The 24,329-nt window shown below is 47.3% G+C and overlaps 1 protein-coding gene across 2 annotated transcripts; it reads left to right on the forward strand.

Annotated features, from left to right (window-relative positions):
- The first annotated feature begins 6,338 nt into the window (after positions 1–6,338).
- LOC118213407 (hypermethylated in cancer 2 protein-like) lies at positions 6,339–23,680 on the forward strand. 2 transcript variants are annotated; one of them, XM_035392323.1, is made up of 2 exons: positions 6,339–6,420; positions 18,508–23,680. In XM_035392323.1, the coding sequence occupies exon 2, from the start codon at positions 18,538–18,540 to the stop codon at positions 20,239–20,241; it is 1,704 nt and encodes a 567-aa protein (XP_035248214.1). In that variant the 5' UTR covers positions 6,339–6,420; positions 18,508–18,537; the 3' UTR covers positions 20,242–23,680. The 2 variants fall into 2 exon arrangements, with proteins under 2 accessions (XP_035248214.1, XP_035248213.1); XM_035392322.1 differs by lacking the exon at positions 6,339–6,420 and adding an exon at positions 6,437–7,092.
- The last annotated feature ends 649 nt before the right edge of the window (positions 23,681–24,329 follow it).

Consider the following 24,329-nt stretch of genomic DNA (forward strand, 5'->3'; position numbering starts at 1 on the left):
GCACACATGAGACATGAACACACATCTGTGCACACATAAGACATGAACACATATCTGTGCACACGAGACATGAACACACATCTGCGCACACATAAGACATGAACACACATCTGCGCACACATAAGACATGAACACACATCTGCGCACACATAAGACATGAACACACATCTGCGCACACATAAGACATGAACACACATCTGTGCACACATAAGACATGAACACACATCTGTGCACACATAAGACATGAACACACATCTGTGCACACAAGACATGAACACACATCTGCGCACACATAAGACATGAACACACATCTGTGCACACATAAGACATGAACACACATCTGTGCACACATAAGACATGAACACACATCTGTGCACACATAAGACATGAACACACATCTGTGCACACATAAGACATGAACACACATCTGCGCACACATAAGACATGAACACACATCTGTGCACACATAAGACATGAACACACATATGTGCACACATAAGACATGAACACACATCTGTGCACACTCTCTAGATGGCACTCCTGGGCACCAGTCTGGGCATATTCTTCTAGTGAAGCAGAACAAATCCATATATGCCTTTTCTGCATTGTAAAGAAAGAAGCATTTTAAAGAATTGCAGTCCTTTAATTAGTGCATATTTTGCCCAAGAAAATGCATTGGAATACAGGCCTGATGTGCACTTAATAGTTAATGATCTGAATGGAACATTACTGTGAAGCTGCTAAGCACACAGTTATCCATGTCAGCTTGTGCATGTTAGAGTACATTTTACAAATTGCCTGTTCACCGAGCTGAATATTTTATGAAGCAATTTAAAAAATGTGTAATTGTTTCATATAAGAAATAGCATATTAGCAGTACTCTCTAAAACATTATATATATAAAATATATCAAGAAGGCAGTATAAACATCCATGGTGCCTGTTCATTTTCTGAAATACCTGATTATTCCCAGATTTTATTCCAAGAGACATTTCAGTAAATATTTCAGTCTGTATATGTTTGTTGATTCAGGCTCTTCTGATTTATTTGGCAGCAGCATCTGTACCCCTAACCCTCAGTGTTCTGCACTCCACTGTTGTCTGTTAGCCTTATAGCTTATAGTTAGCCTCATAGCTGTCCGCCCGGAAGCAGGTTTCTGTTGACTCTGAACTCTTTATCCCATGTTCCAAATGTAGGCCACCTGCACAGAAACCTACACCTCCACCATTTGGATTTTAGTTCCTAGATTGGACTTCATTGATTTACAGTAAGACATTTTGAGAGATATTTTGTATTTTTTGTAAGTATATGCATTTCAGTAAATGAAGAAGATGCCCTATGTTTAATCAATGTCTCCAATCTGTGGATCTAAATGAGCTGATCTGTGGATCTAAATGAGCTGATTTGTGGATCTAAATGAGCTGATTTGTGGATCTAAAAGAGATGATCTGTGGATCTAAATAAGCTGATTTGTGGATCTAAATGGGCTGCTTTGTGGATCTAAATGAGCTGATTTGTGGATCTAAAAGAGATGATCTGTGGATCTAAATTAGCTGATTTGTGGATCTAAATGGGCTGCTTTGTGGATCTAAATGAGCTGATTTGTGAATCTAAAAGAGCTGATCAGTGGATCTAAATGAGCTGATCTGTGGATCTAAATGAGCTGATTAGTGGATCTAAATGAGCTGATTAGTGGATCTAAATGAGCTGATTTGTGGATCTAAAAGAGATGATCTGTGGATCTAAATTAGCTGATTTGTGGATCTAAATGGGCTGCTTTGTGGATCTAAATGAGCTTATTTGTGGATCTAAATGAGACGATTTGTGGATCTAAATGAGATGATTTGTGGACTTCAGAAAACATGAACTTGTTTGTTTGCCTGTGATTGTCACTCCAGTTGCTTTGCAGTCTCAAGATTAGAGTCAGTTTGTTTACAGGCAAATGCAAAGCTGAAATAAGCATTCTAAATAAGTCATGTTTAAGCATGCTTCTCCATTTTATTTAGCAGGTATGTTTTAGTCAAAAGCAGTTTAATGGCACTCTATGTGGAAAATAAATACTTTGTAAAATTTTCTATGTAAAATCAACTCTTACAGAGTACTTATGGTCCCTGTTGGATCCATATAAACTCTCTTAGAGTTAAATTAACACAGGAATTTTACTGTGATACCAGTTCAAATAAATGGGGTAAATACTGACACTGAAGAAAATCAGTATTAAGCCAATCAAGCTAATCCAGAACACAAAGGAAATAAGTCATGAATACGTAAGCATGAAACAACTAGACTTTCCCATTGACAGTAGTAACAGTCAAAGCTTTAGCATCAAACAATGAAAATAAGACTGATACATGTTATAAGAATATAAATTCATATAGACCAAGGTGATGTTTCAATTCAGTGCAGTAAAAGTATAAACAAACTATTTACAATTCCATGAAAGGTAGATAGACTGTAATGAATCTTTCAGGATCTTTTTGTTATAATGTGTTTGTATAATATAATAGGCAGCGGTGCTGTACTCAACTCCAAAACACTACTCTGCATTTTTATGCGTATGTTGCATTAAGCTACTGGAATTGTTAAAGAGATTTGTATATTTTAAGTGACTTATTTCCTGTATTTAAAACATCTAAAAAAAAATCTCTTTAGCAATTCCAGTAGCAGCGCTTGTGTTCAAGTCAAAATGGACAGCAGTGTTTAGTAGTTGAGTACAACTTCACTGCCTATTCCATTAACATGCACAAGAGTCTAAAACATTCATTACCATCAAATCTATCTACCGTTCACAGAACTGTAAATATGGAATATGTGAGGCAGTTATTTATTATGCTATATACACTTTTAAATTCTGTTGCAGAATATAAAATTGCAAAAACTATATTTGAAAATTATATTGCAGAATATAATGAATTTTCCTTGTTTGCTAAAAAAAAAAAAAAGCTCAATGTAACAAAGCCATTCTTACTCTATTGTTTTGGCCAAATCTTTGTAACGACCCCCCCCCCCCCCAAAAAAAAAGAACAACAACAAATAAGTAAAACCAAATATATTGCAAAATTTTAAAAAATTAAAAAAACATCAGTACAGATTGGCTCATGGAAACAATTCCGCACAATGCCTACAGGTACAGCCTGAGACTGCATCTATAATGGATGCCCAACATGCAGTTACTGACAGGTAATGGACACCTTAAGATTCCTATGATACTGGCCCATTGAGCTGCAACCCAATTATCAGCCAATCAGCTGCTAACCTACAATGTCTTAATATTTACATTGAACTACTGTTCTCAGCCCCGGTCCTGGAGAGCCACAGGATGTGGTTTATTTTAATTCCAAAATCTACAGCCAATTCAGACCCAGGAAACCAGGTGAGATCGGTATCTGTGCGGTAAACCACCTTAACCGAGTGCTGAACAACAAGGAAAACCCTTCGTCTCTCCGGGGCCAGGGCCGGGGACCCCAGCAGACCCTGCGGCTCTCCGGAGCCAGGGCTGGGGACCCCAGCAGACCCTGTGGCTCTCCGGGGCCAGGGCCGGGGACCCCAGCATACCCTGCGGCTCTCCGGGGCCAGGGCCGGGGACCCCAGCAGACCCTGCGGCTCTCCGGGGCCAGGGCCGGGGACCCCAGCAGACCCTGGGACGTCCAGTTTTTGGAAATATTTACCTGTTTTTGCCAGTGATGATTATGTCTTATTCTCACCACATATTTACCTGAAAAATGCCTGGTACCTACGGGACTGTACAGGCAAGTGTTGCTGATAACTGTAGTTGATTGCAAGGAAACCAGCAGGCTTTTACAATATGGATACATCTTTAGTTTGATATCGAGTTGTTTGCTTGCAAAATAACAAAACTTTGTCTGGCTGTGCTTAGTGCATAAGGCAGCTCCATCCAGGCAGAATGCAAGCTGCTTCATAAATCATGACTCAGTTTCAACAGGCATCAGTTACAGCATCGCATCCCATGTTACACTAATGGGGACACGTACACATTTGTTTCAGATGTCTAAACCAATAAGCTGGTTCCTCTTTCACAGCCAAATTAACCATTTCACTGCCCTGACTGTAAAACAGGGAGCTTCTGAAAGACACTGTGTGTTTTGGGAAAAAGAAATAACGTGTTTTGGGGGTACCAGGTATGCTCTGTATTCCAGTGTTATTACCAGGTCTACCCGTCAGCTCTGTATTCCAGTGTTATTACCAGGTCTACCCGTCAGCTCTGTATTCCAGTGTTATTACCAGGTCTACCCGTCAGCTCTGTATTCCAGTGTTATTACCAGGTCTACCCGTCAGCTCTGTATTCCAGTGTTATTCCACTGACTTTTGGTATGCATTTATTGTACGTTGCTTCGGATAAAAGTGGCTGCCACATAAATGTAATGTATGTACTGTATATATGTAATGTACGTATTGTATATCTGTAATGTATTCAGAAGCCACTTCTTTGAATTCACACTTCTGAGGAGAAAATGATTAACTGGCACTGAGACACGGTTCTGTCAAGGTGTATAAAAAAGTCAAAGAAGATCTGGACAGTAGAGATTTCAGCCATCAGGAAAATGTCGCCAATAAAAGGCTTGAAAACAGCAAAGTGTTTTGGCTGAACGCCATCACTGGGGAAAGGCTGAGCTTTCTCTGAGGTCTTCCACCCAAAATGTGCATTCTAAAACAGACACTGTCAGGTGTAGCTTTTTTATCCAACATTCGGGGTTTGTTGAAAATGTATTGGTGTTTTTGGCCTGATACATTTCTTCTGTTTTCACATTCATTAATCTTGATTTCTCACATCTCCTCCAGATAGAATATTCTTTTCTGTGTTTTCCCATTTCAGTTCTCCTTAAAGAGCTCCTTTCAGTTACTCCTCATTCAGTAACTGAAACAGCAATAGCAAAGAATCCAATGGAGCATTTAAGTATGCTGTTCCTTGGCTTTTAAAAGAGGCATGTCATTCAAGATTACCCTGATAGAAGTTTACAGCAAAGACAAAATTTTGATTTCTCTCCAAGAGTGTCTGAGATTTATCTAACATGTTTCAGAGCATCTCCTGAGATGGTTCAAGCACAACATTATGCTTAAATATGGAGTGCATTAATGGGCATGTTCATGAGTGACGTGTTACGCCCCCATCACTAAACCACGCCTCCCTGCCTCAGCGTTTCCTTAAACGCGCAGCTCGTGCGATCAGCATTTCACCATGATGCTGCTGACGCGCTACCTATTCTATGTGCTATACAAACAGCAAAAAACATGAGTTAGTTTATAAACAGCAACATAAAAATTACAACATAAGAGTGGATCCATGAAGTAACTATAATGTCAGAATGATGCTGCGCCCTGCCGATATTAACACTGGTTTGTTGCAATTTAAATTAAATTATTAGGTCCTCATAAAAGATGATTGCCTTTCCACACTTGGATTAAAACCTAAATTCAGGATCGACTTATTACTGGAACTACATGCTGGATGAAAATGTAGCTTTGATTCAACAATCTCAGCTTTTATTCGCCTGTATTTGTACAGAATAAGTAAGAGGCTGTCATGTTAAATGTCTATAAACATTTTAATTTTTATTCAGGTTTCGTCTCTTGCCAGTTTCACAATGTTCCTGTGATTTATGCTTGTAGTCTACGTCATAAACCTTTGGAGACTGAAGAGATGGTACATAACATGTATTTATTTATTTATTTATTTATTTATTTATTTACAAAGAATACGTGGTCGGTGGGACGCAATATATCTGAATGTTGTCCATGCTTGATAGACCACAACCCAAATAACCGCAACCATAATTCATCATTCCAAGATTTGAGGTTTGATTAATAAAATTAATAAAAACAAACACTGGAATTGGACGAGTCATGGGATTTCTGAATAAATTAGGGAAATTCTTGCATGGCTTTTACCTGTTTTCTGAGCTGGCTTTGCGCGGCCGGAATTAAAATAACAATCTTAAGGAAAATGCATAATTATTTATCGTATTGTGATTTTGACTCAGGCTATTAAATTTAGGTTTTCGTCTTCCTTAATGCCACCGTGATATATCACACAGGGATGGAGATAAGGGAGGCTATTATTCAGCAATTCTGAGGCATCATCTGACTTCTTTGTTTTATTCATATTGAATAAATTGGCATTAAATCCATACATGATTATAGTATGCCTTACTGTGCTAATAAAGGGCATTTGCTTGGTTAGAGCAGAGAGAAGGAGCTGCGCGTAGCTCTCCGCATAAACCGTTCTGCGTTGGCACAGGCTGCGGGTTTTTTCCCTCTCCCACCCCCTTCGATCGGCTTCCATTCAAATTTGGGTCAGGGGTGAGAGATCCCAACGTCACAAGCTTGCAAGATGGCGCTCGGAAGGCTGTGAGATGAGAAAGCAGGGTGGTAAACTGAGAACGCTCCTACCGATGTATTAAGGTATAGAAATATCGTTTCTGCTATTTTTAAGGCAAAGAAAATGATGCTGCCAGGGGCTGGGTGCGATCTTGGGGCGGATTGTTTTTGCGCCGCGCGTACAAACGCAAGATTTACCCAATTTTAGTTGCTATCGCGTGCCAGTAAACAGGGGTTTCTCTTGTCTAATGCCTACTCCTAGAGAGCCAGTTTTACCAGCTTGGCAAGATGTGGTCGCTTCGGGTTGTCTTGCTAAACCCGCGATGCAATCGCTAGTAGTACAGGCTCCGCGAACACCGCGCTGCATTCTGAGTGAGTAATAGGATATTTGCATGTTGTTAAGCAAATATTTGGTTTTGTTTATATATGTTTTAAAGCTCTCACATTTAGGAAGCCCACGTTTGTAAATGTATAGCTTGGTGAACTGGCAAATTCAATTAAGCACAAGCAAATACCCGTTTCATCTCGCGCTTAGGAATTATGGGGATCCCCATACTCTGTTTTTCCATGCGTTTATCTTTAAGCAGTAACTGCGCTTAAAATGTTAAATACCGAGTGCAAGGCTGGCATCGAAATCGCATCAATGTGCAAGATATGATGGGAAATGTAATTTAACTGCATTCGGACAATCGAGACCGTCGGTTTACATTCAGCGACTACATTTGAATATGCTATGGGCGCTATCCAATGAACCAGGTATGGTATAGTTTTTTTACATGATGAAGTCCAGTGATCGCTGTCTCTGTATGTGCATTATGATGTTTATGTCCTCTCGAAGGCGTTGGGACGGAAGTATACCCGAAACATTGTTCTCTGTGGCACTGGCTATTGTCGATCATTCAAGGCTTTGATGTCAAGGCTGGTAACATGGGAGTTCTCTCTTCCATGGACACGATTTCATAGGCTACAAGCTGTTACAAATGTCTTCGATGATTGCGCTTTTTATGTAGTTGCTGTTATTGTCGGAAGTTTACGTAAAGAATGGATGTGACGTGTTTGCTTGATTTCAGATGCATAGGCTGCTGTGTCTTTAAGGTGCATGTGATGGTGGTGTAACATCTGAAGCGCGACTATTTGGAGAAAGGTTTTTTTGTATCTGTACATAATCACGTTGTTATTAAAGTGGTGGTCTGGAGCTTGTTCATTCAGAAAAGGGAATGCTTGTATGATTGACAGGTTCTTTGGGGCGTTCGTGTTTTGTATCGGGTTGCATTGACTGGAAGGACATCCAGCATTCTGGCCTATCTGGGCAGTTTTTCTTGACAAAAGAACGGCATAAGACGACTTGCATTATCCGCTGTGTATATTTGCCTGTGTATTGAATCACCCGCAATATCGGGAGTCTTTTTTTTTTTTTTTTGCAACAGTTGACATTTACTTGCGATTTTTACTTTTGCAAATTAGGGCTTTGCCCCCACTATTGCCCACCATACTGCTGGCTGATGTTATATTGACAGTAAAACGACGGTAACAAGTTGTATGCAACTACGGCTAATGAGCAGAAATGCGCCGCTCAGTTGCGAACGCCTGAGTACTCCAGGGTTTCGTTTGGAAAAAAAATAAAGTATGGGCGGGGGAGAACTAGGTAAGGTCATTAGTGCTTCCGGTACCAGAGGAGGGTAAGGAAGCACCTCGCCTTCATTATCTGGGATTACAGTTTGGGTGCGATGGCGGAAGTGGCACGGCTGTGCCGTGAAGCAGTCCGTAAAAAATTAGGCAACAAAAAGAGTTGACTTGGCTAATCGGCCCATTTGCTTAATTGCCACATTACCCTCAAGTGATGCGACTTTCCCCCTTATTTGTTTCTAATATTTGTTCTTCACCCTAATCATCAACTAAAGGCAAAGGATGTAAAAAAGCGCGCACACACACCAAGAGCTTTTACACTCCTTGTTTGACAGCTGACTACAGGTGAGAATGTGTAGCAGTCGCCCCAAATACGCGTGACCATTACTGTCCAACAATTCAGGATTCTGAGATTAATGGGGAAAAATGCCGTCCATTCCCGCAGAATGAAACGTGTGAGCTTGGGCCGATCTGCCCGGGCGGGCAGAGAGCGAGGCTGTTGTTTACTCGGGAATAGGGGACTCTTGTGCTTACTATAAGTATATTAGTGACTTAATGGATATAATTGGTCACAAGGACGGGGCACACAAGCGGCAGGGTTAATGGGCTCCAGCACACTGCTGCCCACTGCACAGACTGCTGGGTAAACACCAGCGTTCCTAAACGGACGCAGACTGAGCTGTGCGCGAGCGAGTGAGAGAGCGAGCGATTATGGCTGTGCAGTTAGTTGGCAGTACGGATGTTAAAGGGCATGATCATTCTTAGAGCGATCCCTTGTACCACTGATGCCAGGATTATGCCAGATTATTTGTTCCTAATATTTCAAGATTACAGGTTAAATTGTTCTGTGTTTATTACTGCTTTTTTTTTTATTTAATTTTTTTTTCAGTTATGCATCTTGAAATTTCAATTTTGAAATTCAAATTTGGGGGAAGTTACTGTTGAAATAACTGTCATTTGCAAATTGACTACATTTGTTTTAGGGGAGGCAAAAGGTGTGCATGTAATTTTGCATATTAAGGAAAGTGGGGGATAATTTACTGGACAAGCATGTACTTTCTTTTAAACATTTTATTAACAGAAATTAAAAGTAGGTTGAAATGTCAGGGGTCTGGTAACATACAGTGTTATGTACATGTGGTTGTTCTTCATGCTAAATGACCACCCTGCTCTCCTTGCTATGTACAAACTCAGTATAGGCTTTACACAGTGCCATTGCGGCTGGCTACATAGCTGGCATTCACTGTGGCAATTCAATAAGTGCAGTTTCTTCTGTTTCTTTTAACACACTAACCTCTTCTGTAGACACCATTTAATCACATTCAGCTCTAGTCTGGAATATTGTGGGTAGATCCACATTGGCTATTGTTGATTTCAGTATTTAAATTGCTGTTTAAAAACAACTTGTATCTGCTGTTCACATAATGAATACATTCATTTATCAAGGTTTTTTTCTGATCTGCCAATCTGTTCAGAATGGCAGCATTGCTCTAAACCTAAATCTTACTCAAGCAGCATCTTCAGGAAGACGGAAATGATAATCAACCAATTATTTGGAAGAACTCTTTCTTTACTGAAGAGCTGTTTGCATAGATATAGAATTACTGCATGGCATTCAGGCTGAGCTCTCTGTGGTGTATCCGATAGAGCAACTCTATAGCGTGGGCCGGAGTTAGGTTTCGTTTTCTCAGTCTCAACCCTAATGCAGTGTGGTGGGCGGTGACCGGTTCAGTGCATGGGCTCACGGGAGAAAACTCGATTGTTGAGGTAGACAAAAAAAAAAAACTTTGAAAAATTCATGAATATGCATTTAATGTGAACTAGGCTTTATGCTAGAACTCTTAGAATTAAATTTTTTTTTGCCATGGAGTCTGAAGAAAAATGTTTCTCGTCAGTTAAACCATAGAGAAGAGTCTTGTTTTGGCATGTGCAATAAATATTACTAATTAAAAAGGTAATTCTTACGTCAGTGGTCTAAATAGGGTCACATATGTGGTCCAGCAGTGTGGTGAGCCTAAAGAGGCGGTTATGGACGGTTCTCTGCAGTAAAGCTGGGGTAAATACTGTGGTTTCCATCCCTGGTCCTGGAGAGCCACAGGATATGCTGGTTCTTTGTCATTACGCTTCACTTATTTGGCCAATTAAAGCTGCTGAATACAGTTCCCACTTTCAGAAGAAAGCGTTCCAAAAGGTTCCTCTTTCTCCGCAGAGGAACCCTGTCTAGTCTGGAAAAATGGTTAAACTGGGAGCTTTCACGCTTTTCACACCTGCTATAGAGGGTTCCATACAGAACTCAGTATGGTTCCCCAATGAAGACAAGCCAAAGAACCCGTTTTTCTGAGAGTGTGGGAGTAGGGTTATTGGCTTGTCTCCGTAGGGAAACCCTTTCTAGTTCTTTATGGAGGGTTCTCTGGATTGTCTCAGATTAATGCTCACTCCACCATTTGAAAAAGGTGGTTTGTTTGGCATCATTAAGGAGACGTACAGGGTGTCGATTGCAGCAGACTTTAGTAAAAGAACAAAAGAAAAAAAACTGGCACGATGAATTCTGAGAAGTGCGTGAGATCGTGCGAGGGAAGCCGGGTAGGACAGGGCAGGGTTTGGAATCGCTGAGTGACGGAAGCGTTTGTGAAAAAAGGCGTTCCAGGCGCTGAGAGTATCGTGTATCTGGCTGCAGGAATCCACGTGCTTTCCTGTTTACGGTGAAGCCGATCTGCACGCCGCACTGCGAGGTGATAAATATTGGCAGCGATGATGAAGGTTAAAACGCGCGCGCCCTGTAATGAGGTCATTTGCGGGGGGGGAGAGCTCCTGTGTTACTCCATTTCTCAGCGGTACTGAGCGTGTGGACTGGCCTTGTGTACACAGCGCAAGCTTCCTGCATCAGTTGCGCTTGCAAGCCTGCTCCCGCACGTCCAGGCAGGAGACTGCCATGCAGCACCACAGTCTGCATACAAGCGCTAAAGATGCCTGCACCACATACCCTTCAGCCAGCCGAGCTTCACTCTGGAGAACGCTTCGGCTCTCAGCCGGTCGAGCTTCACTCTGGAGAACGCTTCAGCTCTCAGCCGAGCTTCGCTCTGGAGAACGCTTCAGCTCTGGAGAACGCTTCAGCTCTCAGTCGGCAGAGCTTCACTCTGGAGAACGCTTCAGCTCTCAGTCGGCAGAGCTTCACTCTGGAGAACGCTTCAGCTCTGGAGAACGCTTCAGCTCTCAGTCGGCAGAGCTTCACTCTGGAGAACGCTTCAGCTCTGGAGAACGCTTCAGCTCTCAGTCGGCAGAGCTTCACTCTGGAGAACGCTTCAGCTCTGGAGAACGCTTCAGCTCTCAGCCGAGCTTCGCTCTGGAGAACGCTTCAGCTCTGGAGAACGCTTCAGCTCTCAGTCGGCAGAGCTTCACTCTGGAGAACGCTTCGGCTCTCAGTCGGCAGAGCTTCACTCTGGAGAACGCTTCGGCTCTCAGCCGGTCGAGCTTCACTCTGGAGAACGCTTCAGCTCTCAGCCGGTCGAGCTTCACTCTGGAGAACGCTTCAGCTCTCGGCCGAGCTTCACTCTGGAGAACGCTTCGGCTCTGGAGAACGCTTCAGGTCTCAGCCTGTCAAGTGAGCACCTGCGAGTTACAGGTGCTCATCAGGGTTTTTGTTTCCATGTTTGACAGCTCTGCACTCATGTTGGCAGAGCATCCGGAAGGTAAAACATGGGCAACCTGGTGGGCAAATGAGAATCAACTGGATTCCTCTCATGCAGAAGACTGGAAATCCTGGATTATTTTGTAATCCTTTTGAAATTCTGTGGTCAGCACCTCTGCTACTGTATTATTTGGAGGTTGGGGGGGGGGGTGTAATCATAGAGGAGAGTGGGTTGGTTTATCACGATAGGAATTTTATATGGAATGCATGCAGTTAGTCTCCCATTGGTGTTCGTCAGTTGTAGCGTACAGGCCAAATTGTATGATATTGGTTTTCTCTACAATATCAAACATCAGGCTAATTATATGTCAGAGCCACACTTCAAATGCCATAGTCATGTGAATACTGAAATGTCCACAACAATAGCAGGTGGGCATGCTCACCCAGCCCCCACCCAGCCCAACCCCCCACCACCTGCACCCCCCACCCAGCCCGACCAACCATCACCTGCACCCCCCACCCAGCCCAACCCCCCACCACCTGCACCCCACCCAGCCCGACCAACCACCACCTGCACCCCCCACCCAGCCCGACCCCCCACCACCTGCACTCCCACCCAGCCCGACCAACCACCACCTGCACCCCACCCAGCCCGACCCCCCACCACCTGCACCCCCCACCCAGCCTAACCAACCACCACCTGCACCCCCCACCCAGCCCAACTCCCCACCAACCCTCCCCATTACAGCTGTACCCCTCCTCCCCATTACAGCTATACCCCTCCTCCCCATTACAGCTGTGCCCCTCCTCCCCATTACAGCTGTACCCCCCTCCCCCATTACAGCTGTACCCCTCCTCCCCATTACAGCTGTGCCCCTCCTCCCCATTACAGCTGTACCCCTCCTCCCCATTACAGCTGTGCCCCCCTCCCCCATTACAGCTGTGCCCCCCTCCCCCATTACAGCTGTGCCCCTCCTCCCCATTACAGCTGTGCCCCCCTCCCCCCATTACAGCTGTGCCCCCTCCTCCCCATTACAGCTGTGCCTCCTCCTCCCCATTACAGCTGTACCCCTCCTCCCCATTACAGCTGTGCCCCCTCCTCCCCATTACAGCTGTGCCCCTCCTCCCCATTACAGCTGTACCCCTCTCCCCATTACAGCTGTGCCCCCTCCTCCCCATTACAGCTGTGCCCCTCCTCCCCATTACAGCTGTGCCTCCTCCTCCCCATTACAGCTGTGCCCCCTCCTCCCCATTACAGCTGTGCCCTCCTCCCCATTACAGCTGTGCCCCTCCTCCCCATTACAGCGGTACCCCACGCCCCCCTGCATTACAGCTGTACCCCCTCCTCCCCATTACAGCTGTACCCCACGCCCCCCCTGCATTACAGCTGTATGCAAAGCAGCTTGAATTTCTCTGCTCAGCACCCCTGGGTCTAATGAACAGCAAAGCAAACCTGCCTGAGTTTTTAGCTACTTGCATGGTGCCCCCTGATTTTTATTAAAACAAAAGCACATCCACCCACAGGCTCTGGTGCATTGAGGGGTAAACCTCCTTTATTTGTTTGGCCTTTTTCATGTCCTTAATGAAATTATATCCTCCTGTTTTCTCAAGCTTTATGTTTATAATGAAGGAACATGCTGCTGCTTTCTTTGACCTCAAATGACTCTTTAACCACACAGTCAGAAGGTAAAAGAAAAGCCCCATTGTGTGTGCCAGTATCTGGCTGGAGCGTGCTCCCTGCAGTATTTTAGAAGCTGGTGTGTTGTGTGTGTGCAGGGATCTTTGTTTGGCGCCTGTCACCGGGTCAGTTCCAGTTTGCACAGGAAGTCAGGTGGCCTGTGGTTTCAGGGCAGAGAGGGGGGCTGTGCTAAAGACGAATCCTAGTTGTTCTAATTCTGCATTACGAGGATAAGTTTGAACTGGTAAAACCCTAACACCGCACCTCCCTCATCCTAACCCTAACCCTAACCCCACACCTCCCTCGTCCAAACCATAACCCCGCACCTCCCTCGTCCTGACCCTAACCCCGCACCTCCCTCGTCCAAACCATAACCCTGCACCTCCCTCATCCTAACCCTAACCCTAACCCCGCACGTCCCTCGTCCAAACCCTAACCCCGCACCTCCCTCGTCCAAACCCTAACCCCGCACCTCCCTCGTCCAAACCCTAACCCGGACGTCCCTCGTCCAAACCCTAACCCCGAACCTCCCTCGTCCAAACCCTAACCCCGCACCTCCCTCGTCCAAACCATAACCCTGCACCTCCCTCATCCTAACCCTAACCCCGCACCTCCCTCGTCCAAACCCTAACCCGGACGTCCCTCGTCCTAACCCTAACCCCGCACCTCCCTCGTCCAAACCCTAACCCGGACGTCCCTCGTCCTAACCCTAACCCGGACGTCCCTCGTCCTAACCCTAACCCCGCACCTCCCTCGTCCTAACCCTAACCCCGCACCTCCCTCGTCCTAACCCTAACCCGGACGTCCCTCATCCTAACCCTAACCCGGACGTCCCTCGTCCTAACCCTAACCCCGCACCTCCCTCGTCCTAACCCTAACCCCACACCTCCCTCGTCCAAACCCTAACCCGGACGTCCCTCGTCCTAACCCTAACCCCGCACCTCCCTCGTCCAAACCCTAACCCCGCACCTCCCTCGTCCAAACCCTAACCCCGCACCTCCCTCGTCCAAACCCTAACCCGGACGTCCCTCGTCCTAACCCTAACCCCGCACCTCCCTCGTCCAAACCCTAACCCTAACCCCACACGTCCCTCGTCCAAACCCTAACCCTAACCCCGCACCTCCCTCGTCCAAACCCTAACCCCGCACCTCCCTCGTCCAAACCCTAACCCCGCACCTCCCTCGTCCTAACCCTAACCCCGCACCTCCCTCGTCTTAACCCTAACCCCGCACCTCCCTCGTCCTAACCCTAACCCCACACGTCCCTCGTCTTAACCCTAACCCCACACGTCCCTCGTCTTAACCCTAACCCCACACGTCCCTCGTCCTAACCCTAAACTCGCACGTCCCTCGTCCAAACCCTAAACCCGCACGTCCCTCGTCCAAACCCTAACCCCACACGTCCCTCGTCCTAACCCTAACCCCACACGTCCCTCGTCCTAACCCTAACCCCACACGTCCCTTGTCCAAACCCTAACCCTAACCCAGACGTCCCTTGTCCAAACCCTAACCCTAACCCCGCACGTCCCTTGTCCAAACCCTAACCCTCCCTCTCTGCTTCGTACGGTCGGCTCTAAAACCTTCGGCACGGTTCGCAGTTCAGCAGAGTGGCAGCTGGCCAGCAGTGTGCAGGCGATGTGGGCGTGGCCAAACGGGACGCAGTTCAGCAGAGTGGCAGCTGGCCAGCAGTGTGCAGGCGATGTGGGCGTGGCCAAATGGTTCGCCGTTCAGCAGAGTGGCAGCTGGCCAGCAGTGTGCAGGCGATGTGGGCGTGGCCAAACGGTTCGCAGTTCAGCAGTGTGGCAGCTGGCCAGCAGTGTGCAGGCGATGTGGGCGTGGCCAAACGGTTCGCCGTTCAGCAGAGTGGCAGCTGGCCAGCAGTGTGCAGGCGATGTGGGCGTGGCCAAACGGTTCGCAGTTCAGCAGAGTGGCAGCTGGCCAGCAGTGTGCAGGCGATGTGGGCGTGGCCAAACGGGACGCAGTTCAGCAGTGGCAGCTGGCCAGCAGTGTGCAGGCGATGTGGGCGTGGCCAAACGGGACGCAGTTCAGCAGAGTGGCAGCTGGCCAGCAGTGTGCAGGCGATGTGGGCGTGGCCAAACGGGACGCAGTTCAGCAGAGTGGGAGCTGGCCAGCAGTGTGCAGGCGATGTGGGCGTGGCCAAACAGGACGCAGCGGGGCGGGGCAGGACCCTTATCACCTGCGCTGAACCTGCAGCCAGCAATGTGATTATCACATTGTATTTGGATATTATGAAATGGTAATACTTGTATGTGGAAATTATGAAATGGTAATATTTGTATTTGGATATTATGAAATGGTACCTAAATGCAAGTCTGCTGCAGGGATTTGGTTTTCATACATTCGTGTTCCCATGCGTGATCAAAAAATGATGCATTTGCTCTTTTTCAGAAGTCATAACACATTTTATTTTTGATTTAAATGTAGGTCTGCAAGACCATTTATCAGAGATGATTTTTTAAAAGTGTCATTTAAGAGTAGGTGTGATTCAAAAGCATCTTTCATGAAGATGGTTTGAGCCGGTCCCTGTGAAATCGTAGGGGTTTGAAATTGTGTTGGTTTCTGATTTTGTTATCCGTTCCGTTTCCAGTTGGAGGATGTAGATCGCTTTCCTCTCTGAGGTACTCACGGCTAGAAGAGGCGACCACCAACTGCCATCATGACTTAACCATTCGTTGCTACTTTCTATCTTGCTGATACAACTGCTCAGCAAAAGCTACAGGAGTAATAGAATCTGCACGTCCCTGAGTGAAACGGATTGCTCTGCAGCACTTCCTGTCTGTGAGAGCGACCGAGGGGGGGAAAGGAAGCGAACGGAGCGAGAGCTGGGAAAATGGTGGCATGCGGGAGGGAGAAGAGCCGGTGATAGGGAGGTGAATGAAGAGGTTTGAGGGCACAGCCCCACTGGCATGCAGCCCCACTGGCACACCTGCCACATCAAGGCTTTCACAGCATCTTGCAAATTCTTTAAAATTTTCATATTCAGTACAAAGTGGTCCAGCAGGCTTTCTACTGTAATCAATCATCCAGCTGGCTCTGAAATCCTTCATCATCTGGCTGTTCTCACATACAGGAACTTGCATAATTAATTAAATAAAAAAATTAAAAAAAGAAAGTTTTTTAAGTAGTTGAAAGATCTGTGAGGACAGACGTGGTTGTACGGGACGGGCAGTTCTTGGGTCGACCTGCTTCCGTGTGAAACCCAGGCGACGACACGGAGCTCCTCCTGCTGGGTGACGAGCTCAGACCTGAACGGGGGGGGGGCGGTAATGCAAATTCTGGGTACAGGCCAGGGCCTGCCAAGGAGAGGAGGCCCAATCGGGAAGGCTGCCACACCCACCCCTACGTTTGGAGTTTTCCCAGATCAGGTTGCAGGCTCCCGCCACCCACAGCCATCCACAGTTCCACCCCCACCCTACACCCCCCCCCCTTCCGCCTGAACACAAAGTGACTAATCTGGGGTTACCTGTCAGTAATTATGGGTGGCAGGAGTATTCCTGTATCGCGCTGAAAACTGATACTGGTGCTGGAGGAGTAGTTTGGGGGGGGGGGGGGGGGGGGGCGCGCTGCTGCTTGATTTCTCCGACCCCCCTCCCTCCCTTTGTAACCGGAATGCTACATTACATTTGTACACCGCTGAGAACATGACACTGTATGTGGGCGTTGCGTGTGCGAGGTGGGGGAGGGGGAGTCGGGGGGCAGCCTGGGACCGCCTCGGGGCGCTGGATACCGCCTCAGTCTGGGGGGGGGGGCGGCCTGGGACCGCCTCGGGGCGCTGGATACCGCCTCAGTCTGTGGCCCTCCTCCAAATCCGGCCGCTTAAAGGAAGCACGACAGCCACTTCCGTTTTATTGGGTGGGGGGTGTGGAGTGGGGTGCGGGGGGTGGGGGTTTGGTGCGTGGTTGATCACCATGTCACACACTAAAGCAGGTCCATGTTTGTCTGTCTGTTTATTTATTGTTCCGTGGTTTTTTGAACACTGAAACAGTGTTGTGAACATGTCCTACACACCCATCTATGAACGTACCCGTCTAGGCCAACCAGTCTATGAGAGTACCCTTCTGTGAGCGTACCTGTGAGCGTACCCTTCTGTGAGCATACCTATTAGCGTACCCTTCTGTGAGCGTACCTGTTAGCGTACCCTTCTGTGAGCGTACCTGTTAGCGTACCCTTCTGTGAGCGTACCTGTTAGCGTACCCTTCTGTGAGCATACCTGTTAGCGTACCCTTCTGTGAGCGCACGTTAGTGTACCCTTCTCTGAGCGTACCCGTTAGCGTACCCTTCTGTGAGCGTACCTGTTAGCATACCCTTCTCTGAGCATACCTGTCTATGAGAGTACTCTTCTGTGAGCGTACCTGTTAGCGTACTCTTCTGTGAGCGTACCTGTTAGCGTACCCTTCTGTGAGTGTACCTGTTAGCGTACCCTTCTGTGAGCGTACCTGTTAGCGTACCCTTCTGTGAGCGTACCCGTTAGCGTACCCTTCTGTGAGCGTACCTGTTAGCGTACCCTTCTGTGAGCGTACCTGTTAGCGTACCCTTCTGTGAGCGTACCTGTTAGCGTACCCTTCTGTGAGCGTACCTGTTAGCGTACCCTTCTCTCAGCGTACCTGTTAGCGTACCCTTCTCTGAGCATACCTGTTAGCGTACCCTTCTGTTAGCCTACCCGTGAGCGTACCCGTCTGAGCGTACCCGTGAGCGTACCCGTCTGAGCATACCCGTCTGAGCGTACCCAGATGGGTTTCTGCTCTCTCATTGAGAGAGAGGCAGCGCCGGATGTTTGCAGGTGTGGTTCAGCACATGACCGTTTATCCCTGTTTGCCGAGGCCTGTGGGTGGAACACGTCCCACAGGCCCGAGGGCAGGGGTGTAAGTGCGTGAGTGCGATTTAGAAAGCTCCCTGTTTTGAAAAACTGCAGTTATCCCAAACCAGCTTAACTGGACCCCAGAGGACAAATCCAGCTGCTAATGTTTTTTTTAAATTTAGTTCTCTCAGCTGACCAGCATTGATCAGATGCAGTTAAACAACACGCATAATATCCAGAGTATGGTTTCGATAGTGAACATAATAACGCCACATGAGAACAAGTGCCTCATGTTGTCTGAATATTTTCTGACCCATTTCTCTGCTGGTTGGGTGGGCTCTAGTGAGTCTTTCTGGATAAGAAGGCCAGCTAAATGCCTGTATGTACGTGTGAGTCTTACCTGTCTCCTTTGTTCTCCCAGGCTGTACAGGTGTCGGAAGAGAAGGTGGAAATGGAATTGCCAAATCATGCCAAACAATTGCTGCTGCAGCTGAACCAGCAAAGAGCCAAAGGTTTCCTGTGTGACGTGATCATCGTGGTGGAGAACGCCCTCTTCCGGGCGCACAAGAACATCCTGGCGGCCAGCAGCATCTACTTCAAGTCCCTCATGCTCCACGACAACCTGATCAACCTGGACACGGAGATGGTGAACCCGTCCGTGTTCCGGCAGATCCTGGACTTCATCTACACGGGCAAGCTGCTGTCCTCGGAGCCGAGCAGCGAGCAGAACTTCACCGCCCTCCTGACGGCGGCCAGCTACCTCCAGCTGCACGACCTGGCGGCGCTCTGCAGGAAGAAACTCAAGCGCAGCGGCAAACCCCTACCCGCCAAGCCCTGCACCCCCACCGGGGGGCGCCCTCTCCGCACCCAGAGGCTGTCCTCCATGCCGCTGGTCCTCGCCCGCTTCTCGGGGGCGAAGGAGAGCGAGAAGAAGGAGCGGCGTGCCGAGCCGGCGAGCGACAGGCTGTCGGATGAGGAGCACGGTGAGGGCGCGGGCCAGGCGGCCGGGGGGGGCAGCAACGGGAGCGGTGGGGGGAACCAGCAGCTAGGCTTGGACCTGTCCAAAAAGAGCCCCTCCGTCGGCACGGCGACCGACGAGGTGAGCCCCAACAGCAGCACCCCTCTGGAGTCCCCGCCCCGCTCCACATCCACAGCCAACAGTGCCTCGTTCGAAGACCCCCAGCAGGGCGGCGACGCCGAGCCCATGGACCTGGGGGAGGCGGGGGCGCAGGAGGAGCGCCAGGCCCTGCCAGGGCTGCGCAAGAGCTCCCGCCAGATCGCCCGCAAGAAGGAGGGGGGCGAGGGGGGGGAGGACGCCGGCAAGGAGCCGGGCCGTCCCGTCCTGACCAACGGCCTCGGCCGGGGGGCCAAGAAGCCGCCGACGGGCGAGCAGCGGTCCAGCGGTGGCAGCTTCAGCTCGGACCGCTCCTTCCTGTGCAAGGAGGAAGAGGAGGAGGAGGACGAGGAAGGGGCAGAGAACGGGCGGGAGCACAGCGAGGACAGCGGGCAGAGTGAGGCGGAGGGCCGGGGGGGCGGCGGCAGGGCCGGCGGGGGCCGACGCCGGGCCGGCGCTAACTACGTGTTCCGGCAGGAGGGCTTTGAGCCGGCGCTGGGCGACAACCTGTACGTGTGCATCCCCTGCGGCAAAGGCTTCCCCAGCTCGGAGCAGCTCAACGCCCACGTGGAGACGCACACCGAGGAGGAGCTCTACATCAAGGAGGAGGACTCCTACGCCAAGGAGGCCACGGAGGCGGAGGACCTGTCCTCGCAGGCGGCCCCCCCCGCGGCAGCCTTCGGCGCCGGCTCCGAGCCCCGCCCCTTCAAGTGCACGGTGTGCAGCAAGAGCTACAAGGACCCGGCGACCCTGCGGCAGCACGAGAAGAGCCACTGGCTGACCCGGCCCTTCCCCTGCAACATCTGCGGCAAGATGTTCACGCAGCGCGGCACCATGACCCGCCACATGCGCAGCCATCTGGGCCTCAAGCCCTTCGCCTGCGAGGAGTGCGGCATGCGCTTCACCCGCCAGTACCGCCTGACCGAGCACATGCGCGTGCACTCGGGCGAGAAGCCCTACGAGTGCCAGCTCTGCGGCGGGAAGTTCACACAGCAGCGCAACCTGATCAGCCACCTGCGCATGCACACGTCCCCGTCCTAAAGCCAAAGACTCGCCATATCCCCTCTTTTCCCTTTTTCTTTTCTCTTTTCTCCAAAGCATACGCGCTCAGTCGCGCGCCCTCTCTCCTTTTCCGCGATGGAGACCCGGCGGCACACGCAGAAATTCCTCAAACACCTCTCTGCCCGTGTGACACCCGTGCCGGTAGGTCACATGACCCAAGAAGCTTAGGGGGAGACGGGCGTGGTCTCCCTTCTCTGCTGAAACTCCAGGGATGAGCGGAGAAACCTGCAGTTTTATTTTTACTACATGCTGTGAATGTTGACTGGGGTACTCAAACTGTGTCACGACCACTTGAGATGACCAAAAACCCTAAACCCTTCCACCCCTTTCTCCAAAAAAAAGAAAAAAAGTCTAACCTTTTTCAAAAACGAGCCACAGTGAAATAGGTAGACCAGTTTACTACCAACAGGTGTGGCTTCAAGTAGTGTGAGTAGTAGAAGGAAACATAAATGAAACTCTTCAGCAGACACCCGTGTGTTTGTTGGCGGTCGAACCGAAGCCAGACCTCTTGAACCGTATGGCAGTTTTCCAGCATGCAAGTAGGCAGTAGAATCTTGTAGCCGTTTATCCTGAAGGTAAGAATGCACAAAGGACTGAACCTGTGTATAAAGGAGAGAAACTGGGTATGCCTATGTAGCCTGGCCCATTAAACTCAGTGGTCTGAAGGTTAGTTTATTACCCCAACATACACAGCTACCCTGCTTGTGGTCCTTTTAATAGGATTCTAGAGAAGGGGGTCTGAAACCGATATTAGGATTATTTTCATTTATAGTTCTTACGGTTATTCCAGCAAAGGAAAAAAATACAAAACATAGTGGTACTTGTTTTATTGAAAGAACTTGTAATGTATGTGAATGTTTAAACTGGAAGTTATAGGAATATTTCTTGTAGGGGTGGGGTGAAGGTATTGTTTTGGGGGTGTTTTTTGATATAGTCTGGAGTAGGTACCATTTTTTTGGGTTTGTATAGCTTTTCCCCCTCACTTAAAAAAAGAAAAAAGACAAGTCTACATGAATAGGCTTGTAACCTTGCTACCTCTTATCTTTAAGAACAATATGCGGATTCGTCTGAGAATGTCGGAGGTGTCCTGATTGTAATTACATGTATAAAGTCTGTAGAGTTGCATTTAACATGAGGCTTTAAAACCTGCCCATCTCTCAACAAAGGTTTTCATGCTATATTTCTCGGGGGTTTACTGGTGATCATGGTTTTCTTGTCAAAGGAAAGGATAGCTTTTTGGGCGCTGAGTATTCGGGAGTCCCTCCTCAGAAACGTACTGTAACGTCCTTGCCTGGAGCCCACAGCTGAAAGCAGGTTAGTTTATTTCTGAACTTCGTTCCAAAGAGATGATGAATGTCAAGGAGCTGATTAACAAATACTAGAGAAGTCCATAACCAAAGTTTAAAAAAATATGAGAGTAAATATACAGTGTAGCTGACTAAATTATTTTCTTCTCCTGTAATTTTTATGTTTTAAAATTCTATCCTAGACCAAGAACTCTGTAGTGGGGGGCTTTGAATGTTAACTAATTGCTGTATTTTTCTGACCAATGAAAGTCTGCGGATTGCAAGTAAAACTTCTGCTGATTGGTGGGCTGGTAAAATTGTAAACTTTGCAGCTTCAGAAGTTTACAGTGTTCCCTCGGCAACAGTTTGTCTCATTTCCCTTGTACTCTCACCTGTTCTCAACAGGGTGTTTTATTTCAGTGCAGACCAAAAAAAAAAAAAAACAAAAACAAAAAAACTAAAGAAAAAAAGGTAAAATTTAAATGTAATAATGTGGATTTAGGCTTGTAGATTTGCTTGTTTTTTGTTGTTTTTTTGATCAGAATTGTGAAGCTTGTATTGAATGAGCGGTACACTGGACCAGAGAGGACAGATTCTTTTGGGCTGTATTAGCTACCCATTTGAAAATTGCTATGGACTCAAACTGTCAAATTAAAAACAAACATTAAATTAATAATTTTGATATATAATTCTATATTTAGTCATGATCTTAAAACGGTGGGCCCTCTCATTGGTTGGTGTAATGTTACTGGATGAGGGTAACTGCTATTAAAAATGGATTATAAAAATGGTGAAATTCCCCAAAAGAACCATTCACACAGAATCCAGTGTGTCATGTTCCCAGCAGGACTCTGCAGAAGGACCTTCAATACAAGCCTTGTAGACATTCCTCTATGCTTGCTCATAGTCCTGTTTTATGTGAAATGTGTATCGGCATCGCGATGCGGCCACAGTCCTGATTCTGTTGAGTGCAGACGGAGGCTGCTGCATTCTGGGCTCCTGTCAGTCGCCATCTTGACTTTCCTGAAAGACTCTGTTCCTCTCCCCTTGTTTTGAGAGGAAAACTTTTGAGACATTTGCTTTTCATTTGATTTTACATTTATATAAAAAAAACAACACGGCCTTAGTTAGTTCTGCTTCCACACACTTGGTTCCCTCTGCCTGCCTTCTCATTTTGAAGTCAGAACTTTTGAGTCATTGATTCCATTATTTTATTTTTACAATTATGGAGAGAAAAAAATCAATCTGCCCTTCATTCATTCCAGTACCAAACTCCCTGTTGCCTCCCCTTCAGTGTCAAGGGCACATGTGGCCTGGAACAGGGGCTGTGCCCCCCCAGCCTGGTTTACAGGAAGCCCCCTCAGTCTGCTGCATGTGGCGCTTTCCCCCCCCCCCCCCCCCCCCCCCCCCCCCCCCCCCTTTTTGTTTTTAAGTATTTAACGTTTGCGCTTCTCTAATCAGTGCAGGGTCTGTTTTCCTCCAAACGCCCCCCTTCCAGGACATTCAGGAGCCCAGGATGCTTTCCCTCTGTACACCTGTGTGCACGTCAGCACTTAATCAGTTCAGTGTAATGTCTGTGAAGCAAAGGTGTATTGTACAGTGAGATCTACTGATCTCTGCAAAGATGTTGGCACTGCAGTTAAACTAAAGAAAGCAAGAATGACAAAAGGAAAGCAAAAAAAAAAACAAAACAGGAAAAACACAAACTGTGACAGTACTACTACTCAAACTTCAGGGACGGTTTTGTGTCTTAGAACACAGGACTTTCAACTACATTTGTACAACATTTTATTGTATTGATTTTCTGTATTTTATCAAAAGAAAAAGCAAAACACTAGTTTCATATTTAAAACTTTAAAAATGTTCCTTTTTCACGGATCACTAAGCCTTCAGAAAAGGCTGGGCAGCTCAGACTAACAGATTAACTTCTATTCTCAGTTCCAGAGTTAAGGAAAAAATAAAATTGTAGTGTACGTAAAAGTGGTGAAAAAATAGCTCATACCCAAATCCACAAACTTTTTTAAACCAAAGCACATTTGAATGATCGACACCTTGTGTGGCTCAACAAAAAAAAAAGATAACGTATGTATTTATCTCATTGTTTACAAAAAAGAAAAACTTTTACAGTTCCAGACCTCAAACCAGGTGAGACCAGTCCGAGATGCTTTGCTTTTCTTTAAGTTGCCTGTAGAAAAGCACTGATGTTTCTGTGCGTTGGTGAATTGGTGAGAATTCGCTGCGCAGTTTGAAATGGGGGGGCGGGTTGCTATTGGCTGGTCTTGGCCAATGGGCTGTGCCTCCCAGTCCACTTCACTCAGGCTTCCGTGAGGCTGAGATGAGTCTAGCTTTGGTGTCAGTCTGTTGGCGGCACTTCCATAATACCTTAACGCAATTTCAGTCTGTCAGATATAGATATATAGATAACCCGAGCCTTCTCTCTCTCTCTCTCTTTAAAGTGTGTTTACATTAATAAGAACACGAAACTAAAGTGGTACCTCATTATTAATCCTTTTAGGATTTTTACCTTTAAAGAATATCAGCGGTTATATTAGGTATTGCATGTGAATATTTTATTGTGGGGGTCTGTGATTGTCCCTTTAAAAAGGGGTAGGGGTAGGGGTAGAGTTAGGGTTAAGCTGTCTGCTGATAAGAAAAGCAAACCCAGCTCCGACTGGCCTCACTCCTAACCAAGCTGGTGCAAACACTCGTTCACAGTGTTCTTTTTTATCAGATGTCTATTATTGTCAGTGATGAATGTATTTATTTCTCTGATCCTGTTTT

Source organism: Anguilla anguilla, chromosome 14 (genome assembly GCF_013347855.1).
Source record: "Anguilla anguilla isolate fAngAng1 chromosome 14, fAngAng1.pri, whole genome shotgun sequence".
In the NCBI taxonomy this organism is placed as follows: Eukaryota; Metazoa; Chordata; class Actinopteri; order Anguilliformes; family Anguillidae; genus Anguilla; species Anguilla anguilla.